Source organism: Onychomys torridus, chromosome 1 (genome assembly GCF_903995425.1).
Source record: "Onychomys torridus chromosome 1, mOncTor1.1, whole genome shotgun sequence".
In the NCBI taxonomy this organism is placed as follows: domain Eukaryota; kingdom Metazoa; phylum Chordata; class Mammalia; order Rodentia; family Cricetidae; genus Onychomys; species Onychomys torridus.
The window spans coordinates 149,083,051-149,091,184 of NC_050443.1; the positions used below are offsets into that span (position 1 = coordinate 149,083,051).

The 8,134-nt window shown below is 43.4% G+C and overlaps 1 protein-coding gene across 1 annotated transcript; it reads right to left on the bottom strand.

Annotated features, from left to right (window-relative positions):
• Nucleotides 1-1,841: 1,841 nt before the first annotated feature.
• Dkk1 (dickkopf WNT signaling pathway inhibitor 1) lies at nucleotides 1,842-4,932 on the bottom strand. The gene is made up of 4 exons (XM_036172683.1): nucleotides 4,528-4,932; nucleotides 4,144-4,309; nucleotides 2,921-3,064; nucleotides 1,842-2,797 (listed from the first exon to the last, which is right to left on the bottom strand). Exons 1-4 carry the CDS (start codon nucleotides 4,771-4,773, stop codon nucleotides 2,544-2,546), a joined length of 810 nt encoding a protein of 269 aa, XP_036028576.1. The 5' UTR covers nucleotides 4,774-4,932; the 3' UTR covers nucleotides 1,842-2,543.
• Nucleotides 4,933-8,134: the final 3,202 nt, after the last annotated feature.

The window sequence follows — 8,134 nt, forward strand, 5'->3', positions numbered from 1 at the left end:
ATCAAAACTCAGTCATTATCCTACAACTATAGTGTCATGAAACAGGAGGAGTTTATGCTTACAGCACAGTATAGATGAAAGTAATAACTCTGGAAACTACTTGATTGTCTCTTAGTGCCAGGTTAAGCAAATCAGAGAACAGACTATAAATGCAATGAACCAAAAGGTTGAGTCACCTCCCTTTTGCCATATAGGACAACAGTCAAGACACTCAAGGCAAAGAGATCAAGCAGGGCAGTGTGTAGCCTATGTGAGCTTAATATGATAAAATAGCTAGTGAAATGTTTACATGGGCAAGCAGTCAAATACATTGTTTAGGAGTTAACCACCACAAAACATTTGAGCCAGCTATCATGTTCTAGATCCCTAAAGATCCTGTTTTGGGCTTGCATTGTATATGACTTCTCTTTTCTAGTCGTCTACTAATAAAGTACCTACAGTTTTGAGGGTTTTTTTTTTTCTGTCTTCAAAAATATATACTTTCCTTTTCTTATTACTGTCGCTAGTTACCAGTGCAGTGGGAAGAAGAGGTTGCCTGATCTCTCTGGCCCCATCCTGAAGGTCAGCAGAAATGATTGGACCTGAGCCTTGTCAATGGGATGTGCAGAGAAGGACATCTCCACTCCAGCTGGCTCCTATAGAAAGGGTCCAGTAACCAGAGCACATTAAATATCTGCCCCACTCCCCTTCTAGAGAGCCCTGCTTTCTCCCACTTCATGAAGAGATTCCCCATTTCCTTTCCTCTACTGTGTTTTGTTGAAGATGGTAGGCCTTGGGATTGGCTTTCCTTGCACATCAGGAAATCAGCATACTTAGGAGAAGAGCATTTCTCTGGATGACGAAGCAGAAGCCTGTGGACAAAAGGGATACTGCCATAGACATCCTGTCAGGTCCCTTCTCAGTGAGCCAACAGAGTGCATGTGCTGTTGCCCGACTCCCCTGAAAATTAACCACTTCCGGGAACACAGAAACCAATGACTATTCTAGGACATCTGTACTATTTAAGGAACTGCTGGCACAGTCAGTCAGTCACTACTGTCCTTTGAATAGCGAACCCAGTGTTTTGTGGTTTTGATGTAGACTTTCAGAATACTACAGAATAAATAAATTAGGAAGGTTATTTTGTCCTTCGCCCAATAGAAATATCAAATTTGGGCAAGGAAAAGTACACAGAAAATTTAGATTTGAAATATATATATATGTGTGTTATTATTTAGTATATATAAATCTAATATATATATATATATATATATTCAATTTTTTCTATAAAGCCATACATCCCTATTCTCATTCTAATAAATTCAATACAGGAGAAGCAAAAATTGAAATAACCACTTGGCAAGAGAAGAAAAAGCAGGACATTCTAGAATTTGTGGTTGTTTGGTAATTATTTTTAAATCAAAGTAATTACAATTCTTCTTGCATATGTCAGAGTATCTAAACTATTCAGAATTAGTTATTTGCCTTAAATTGGCTAGTACTAGTTCACCATGTTTCCACACACCCTCCTCTCCACCCTGCCCATCATCACATACTTTTACTCTCTTGGATATCCCCTTCCTTCTAATAACTATTGGCCATTTAGATAAATACTAATTTGTTGGAAACTATTTTTTATTGATGCTTTTTTGAGACAGAACATCACTCAGTAGCAGAAGTTTCCTCGGATTTCACTAGGTTGGGCAAGGTGGACCTGAATTCATGGGCGTTCCTCCTGCCTCAGCCTCTGGAACACTGGGATTATATGCATAAACCACCACCAACACCTGGTAGAAAAATAGTTTTGAAAGTAGTACTATCAGATTCAATCCCATATCACCATAACCATTTGAATTTATAAATGTTGAATACATTCTTTTTAAAATTACTCATACATAGACACACGTCTTTTCATTGTAAAGCAACACCCCTCACATACACATTCACACACACACCCCTAAGATCACAGTTCCAAAATGTATCTATGCTTGTAACATTTTATGATCATTAAACATTAAATTTTATTTCAAAGACTGTCACAGCTGAGAGAGAGAAAGAGAGAGGACTATATAAGCAAAGACAGTGCATCTCAGGAAGTAAACTAGTGTTTTCATGTTAATTTTACATGTCCGTCACTAGCTAGACCAAGAACTTCTTGCATTCTACACTAGAAATAAAAGGAGAAAGGTTTACACATTTAGGAACTATAAGCTGAAATCACTTCAATATAGAATATTTATGAGTCAAGACAATCAATGTGTACAAAAATTTACATGGAAAAGAAACAAGACAATGTAGCACTTCTAGAAAAATAATTAAACATTTCGTTGCATTTACAGGTAAGTGCCACACTGAGGATTAACAACACAGTAATTTACTGCAATCACAGATGAGTTCCATCAAGAAACAAAGTCCTTACACTCCAGACTTTTGGACGGTGTTATCGGAATGCTTAACTCTATGCAGAAGATTTGTACATCCTTGGGATCGAGCTGACAATTAATTAACAAAGGGGTTCGCAGCATATATTAGATAAAGGAGTCCGTCACAGTTAGACAGTCAGGTCAGTGTCTCTGACAGGTGTGGAGTCTAGAAGAATTACTGGCTTGGTGGTGGTCTTTCTGTATTCTGCAAGACAGGCCTTCCCCACAGTAACAGCGCTGGAATATCTCCAGCCCGTGGGAGCCTTTGCGCCTATGTTTAGTGCACACCTGACCCTCTCTGAGGACAGGTTTACAGATCTTGGACCAGAAGTGTCTCGCACAACACAGCCCTGTGGCACAGTCTGAGGACCGGAGGCAGATGGAACCTTCTTGTCCTGTGGAGGAGAAAGAAGGAAAATGAGTTACCGCTAGGCCTGCACTGTTTCATTAAGAGAACTCTAAAGGAGCGTCTGAGAACGCTGAACCGGGCGGCTGGGTCTTTAAAAGCCGTTGACTACCTTTGGTGTGATATATTTTTGAAGTCAGCGTGGTTCTTCTGGAATATCCATCCAAGGTGCTGTGGTCGTTACCAAGGTTTTCAACGATGCTTTCCTCAATTTCCCCTCGCGGTAAATAGCTGTGGTCAGAAGGCATGCATATTCCTAAGGAAGCCGGAAATAGTGATTAATCCCCAGGCTATATGTAATGTGTTGCTAATAGCCGTGAAGAGAGCAGTCTACTGTGCGGACAGCAATGTGAGATCTGCTACCTCACTGCAGTTAATAATAACCGTTCAACAAATCTCCCCAAATGGAGAAGCATCAATGAGCGTGCTGTTCAATCATACGGAACACCCCAGTGGAGCCATTTAAATGCTGGTGATGACAGCAATCATATTTCTGTCTATTTTAAGATTATCCTTTGGAATAGGAAAAAGTAATTCAGTCACTTAAAAAAATTGATCTTAAAAACAACTTCTCTGCTCTGCGTACTATCTGAGCAAGGCAATTCCAGCTGCCCGGAAGACTACAGTCTCATCCACCGGTTACTTCACTGTATAATTTCGATATTACAGAGATTTAGTGAGTTCACTCTGGAATGCTGCTATACCCTAGGAAGTTAGCCACCCTGTGAGTTTATTTCTGGACACTTCTTTGAGACATTAGCATTTTGTGGATCTGCGGTTTTTTTTTTTTTTTTTTTTTTTTTTTTTTTTTTTTTTGTGTGTGTGTGTGTGTGTGTGTGTGTGTGTGTGTTTCTTTGAAGGTAGTTGATGGTGGAGGGAAGCGGGGGTAAGAGGTGGAGAGCTAGGGATGTGAGTGGTACAGAGATCTCTTTTAAAAGCTGGCCAGCAGAGATTAATCACTCTAGCCCTTGGCTGACAACAGTTTTAACATCCAGAGGCCTTTGAGAGACAAAGCCAGGAGAGTCACCTTAAGAAAAATGAAACTGGTAACAAAATGGCAAGGCTGGCTTGCTAGGTTTCCCTTTCAGAATGACCTTTCCCCCTTTCTTGAGTGTCCTGAAGTTCTCCCCGAAGATAATTGTTTGGTGGAAGTGTCTGCTCTAATGTAAAGCGTGTTAGATCACCGAGGGAGGCCTCAAACACAAGCCCAGTGAAGATGTGACAGGGGGACCCTTGCATGATGAACCCGGGTTTGCAGGAGCTAGAGCGCCTCCTTTCATTCCTGGGTGCTCGAAGGCAGGGTGGTTCCAGTTTAAAGGGGAGTCCAAGACTCACCGTTTTTGCAGTAATTCCCAGGGCAGCACATAGCGTGCCTCATGCAGCGTTTCCTGCGCTTTCTGCAAGCCAGACAGATCTGTACTCCTACACCTGCAGTTCCGCGGCTGGGACTGGAGCAGTACTCCTCAGTGCCGCACTCCTCATCCTCTGCACACGGGTAGGGCTGTGGGAAGGGAGCGGAGTGGTGAGCAACTCAGGCATCCTGGTACCCACACCTTCTCGGTTCCCATCTGCCTCTTCAAAAGCTCTTCCAAGCGCACTGCTCCGGATGCAGTGATTCCAAACACACCCGGACTCTCACACACCTAGGGTACTGTACACCCTCGTCTCCTAGACCCCTTCAGAATCACAGCATCCTCGGATCCCCGATACCCCTCTCACCTGGTAGTTGTCAAGAGTCTGGTACTTGTTCCCACCCTCGTACGGAACTCCAGGCGCCACGCTGACAGCCGAGCCCGGCTGCCCCGCAGCGCCACCCAGCGGTGGGGGCAGGTTCTTGATAGCGTTGGAATTGATGAGAACCGAGTTCAAGGTGGCGCTGGCTCCGAGCAGAGGGAGGCTGCAAAAGGCCATCGCTGTCAGCAAGACCAAGAACCGGACAGCTGCCACTGCACACACAACCGTCATCTCAGAAGGACGCAAGCAGGAGAAAGTCAGGAAAAAGGAGGTCACTTTGCACAGCAGCTGCAGAGTCCAGACTGCGGAACTTCAGTCGGTGGAGTCTCTGCTGCTGGGCTCAGGGCTCTGCGCAGCCACCGCCACCTCAGGCTGCCTTTATAGTCGGGCTCCAAGCCTTCCCAGCCCCTCGGGGAAGACAACAAAGCCAGGATGGGATTTCAAAGCTTTGGGAGGAGCTAGGAGGGGGAGTGTTTGTGTATCGGAAGCAGGGAGGACTTTGACACTCTCCCCTCGCCCCTCCCTTGCACTATAGTCCGCCTTGTCCAGCTCACCTTAGAGTGCCGGTTATCAGAGCATCACAGTCTAGCCTGAACTTTAATTTAAAAAAAAAAAAAAAAAAAGGCGGGAGGGAGCGCTCTGCGAGCCCGGGTGCTCTGCCTAGGGGTTGAATTATTTCGGCCTGAAATGCTTTCTGAGTTAGAAGGTGATCCACTTTTCTTCTCTTATGCCAACCCTCGCTTTTTGTGCAAGCAAATAATATTCAGTATTAAACACAACTCAAGCAGTCCTCCAAAAGCTCCGTGAAAGGGCCAGGTGGCTCCTATGAGTTGCTGATTAACCCTTTAGCGTTGCAATTTGCAAATGAGGTTCTTGTCTTTTAAGTTTGTCTAGTTACCCCCCCACCACTCCCCCCGCCACACACACCAGGAGAAAAATGTGCAAAGACAAGAAAATTTGCACATCAAATGAGGATACCAAGGGAAGAACTAATTCGCTTTTGATGGTGAGTTTGGAGGGAGAGGCGAGAGACTGGCGTTTGGAAATTAGATCAGGGGTGGAGGGAAAGGGGAAATGGGCGCTCGATAATCAAACTATTTAATGTGGTTCTTTGAATCTGGTCAGTCCCAGCAGTAGATGAACTTGATTAAGCAGACACGTGAGATCAAAGTGGCCCTGAGTCAGAGCGGACAGGGTCCCTGAGCCCAGTGAGTCCTCTTTCCCCGGTTCCCGGTTCCCAGCGGTGGGTTAATAGAAGAAGATAAGAAACCCCGAAGGCTTAGCTCCCGACTTCCTCATTAGTGTTTCACTGAACGGGAGAGGGCTTGCTTTTGATCCCAAATCAAACCTCGTCCAGGACAGGACAGGAGGAATAACTCTGGAGGGAGATAATAGACTACTTCATGGAAAAGACGTGCTGAACCTAAGGCAGAGAACGAATTTGCAGATGTTTCAACCAGTGTGTGAAGTAAGAAACAACACTGATGTAAGAACGCTGTGCTTATAAATTAGAGGTAATTTATTGAGAGAATAAAAGTCAAATTCTTTGTTCCAACCCTTGCAATGCTAAAAGAGACAGTTGTCATAACAAAAGGTAAGAAATGTACGTTAATAATGTTTAAGAATAAATTGATAAATGTGAGAAAATAAGCAATTATTGTGTGAGACTGGAAAGGAAAAAAATGATTGGAAAGCACTGCTGAAGAGGTGGAGTGAGATGTATTTTTGCAGTCCCTTTACTTTGGTATTGTCTAGAATTGCTCAGGACACTGCCCTGTCTCTAACAGTCATTCTTAGGAAGGCCTCCAAATAGCCGATGATAATCTTGAACAAATACAATCATGAAGTTGAGCTAGGAGGAATATTAAAAAATACGTATTTTTAAATACCTGGTTTGGTAGGTTTCAGAAGTCATCTTAAAGTGTTGTCTAAGTAACTTTTAATGGTGCCTAACTTCTTTAATGGTGCCTTTATACACAATGATGTCCCTTCTCACTCCAAACCTCATCTACTTTGGGGAATTTCCTGTGGTTTGTTGGAAGTCCAGCATAGTTTAAATCCTGTGTATCTATCTGGCTTTTATTAGGAATACGCACAATGGTGTAGCCCAGGCTGGTTACCTACAGATGGTTAGAAAATTGGAAAAAGAAGAGGTCTTTACATTTTGTTTAAAAAGTGGACATTAGAAACAATAAAAGGGGGGCAAGTAAATAATAAAACAGATTTCCCTGGCTCTGCACAGATCTACCAGTCAGTGGATCAGAAATTTACAGAGACACTGGGAGATGATGGGACAGGAGAATCAAGTGGCAGGAAGTCTTAGGGACCAAATTGTTACATTCTGCACATTGATAGCAATGTCAATGATGAATGTGTTGTCTTTTTTAATTATTTATTTTTATTTTACATGCATTGGTGTTTCGCTTGCATGTATATCTGTGTGAGGATTCTGGATCCCCTGGAATTTGAGTTACAGACAGTTGTGAGCTGCCATGTGGGTGGTGGGAATTGAACCAGGGTCTTTTGGAAGAGCAGCTAGTGCTCTTAACCACTGAGCCACTTCTCCAGCCCCATGTTGTCTTTCAGTTTAAATTCATATGACATTGGACTGTAGGAAATGGATCCTCTGCCTATTTGGGAAGTAAAAAGGTATTTCCCCAGTCCTGTTGTCCTGTTTAAATAATCCTAGAAACATATGAATGCTGCATTGAAGACCCACCCCTTTTCCTGTATTCTGATGGAATGGTCCCCAATTAATACACCAAATCTTAATGAACAGAACTTAGCTCATCAAGAACTTGGGCCCACAAATGAAACCAGGGACCTAGTTGTGGCACTCCCTACTTTTTATGGTCCACATCTGTGGTCTCTTACTGTGTGCTAACCCCCATACCTGGCACTGCTTCAGTAAAACAGGAATGGCTGGAATATTCACCTTCAAATTGTCTAGGAAAAGGGAAGGCAAACTCGTAGATGGCAGAGGGGGAGAAATTTTGTAGGAGAGACTTGCCTTTCTCAGTGCAGCCTATTCTTGAACTCTTGGCTTGATTTAACTTACTCCCAGGTGTCAAAAATGGGGGTGGTGTAAGATGGAAAGACATGCCCACTGCTCCTTCGGTGCCAAAGAACACTCAGTGGGGCCTGCTGATATGCTGAAGGCAGATTCCTGCCAGTCTCCCAGTAGCCTGAGAAACACATTATCAGGGCACAGAAGGAGTTTTTGTTGTTGTTGTTGTAGCTTGGTTTGGTTTCTATTGTTGCTTTGGGGTTCTTTGTGTTTTAAGGCAGTGTCTCACTGGGTTTCAGGTGTAGATGACCACATCTGGCTCAGTTTTTTTATTTACGTAGATTATACTTGGTACATACTGGCCAGGGGGAAATCCCACTATGTCTCGGTCTGAGGCAGTTGGAGGTCAGATGCTGCTGAGTCTCCTGCAACCAGGTGATGATGGAGTGGTAGGTCTAGCTATTCAGCTTAGTTTACTTTGTTCTGGAAGGAAGTGTGGCTCTAGTTGGATATAGTCTAATATGACCACAAGTATTGCAAGAACAGTTAATATTAAGTTTAAAACTAGGAGAAATGTTTGGCACA

Bases quoted from the DNA above. Each gene is read 5' to 3' on its own strand.
- Dkk1 (XM_036172683.1), bottom strand. From the start codon at position 4,773: ATGACGGTTGTGTGTGCAGTGGCAGCTGTCCGGTTCTTGGTCTTGCTG. The intron at 4,310-4,527 runs GTGAGAGGGGTA...CCCTTCCCACAG, and splicing joins AGACTCTTGACAACTACCAG to CCCTACCCGTGTGCAGAGGA. The intron at 2,798-2,920 runs GTAGTCAACGGC...TCTCCTCCACAG, and splicing joins AAAAATATATCACACCAAAG to GACAAGAAGGTTCCATCTGC.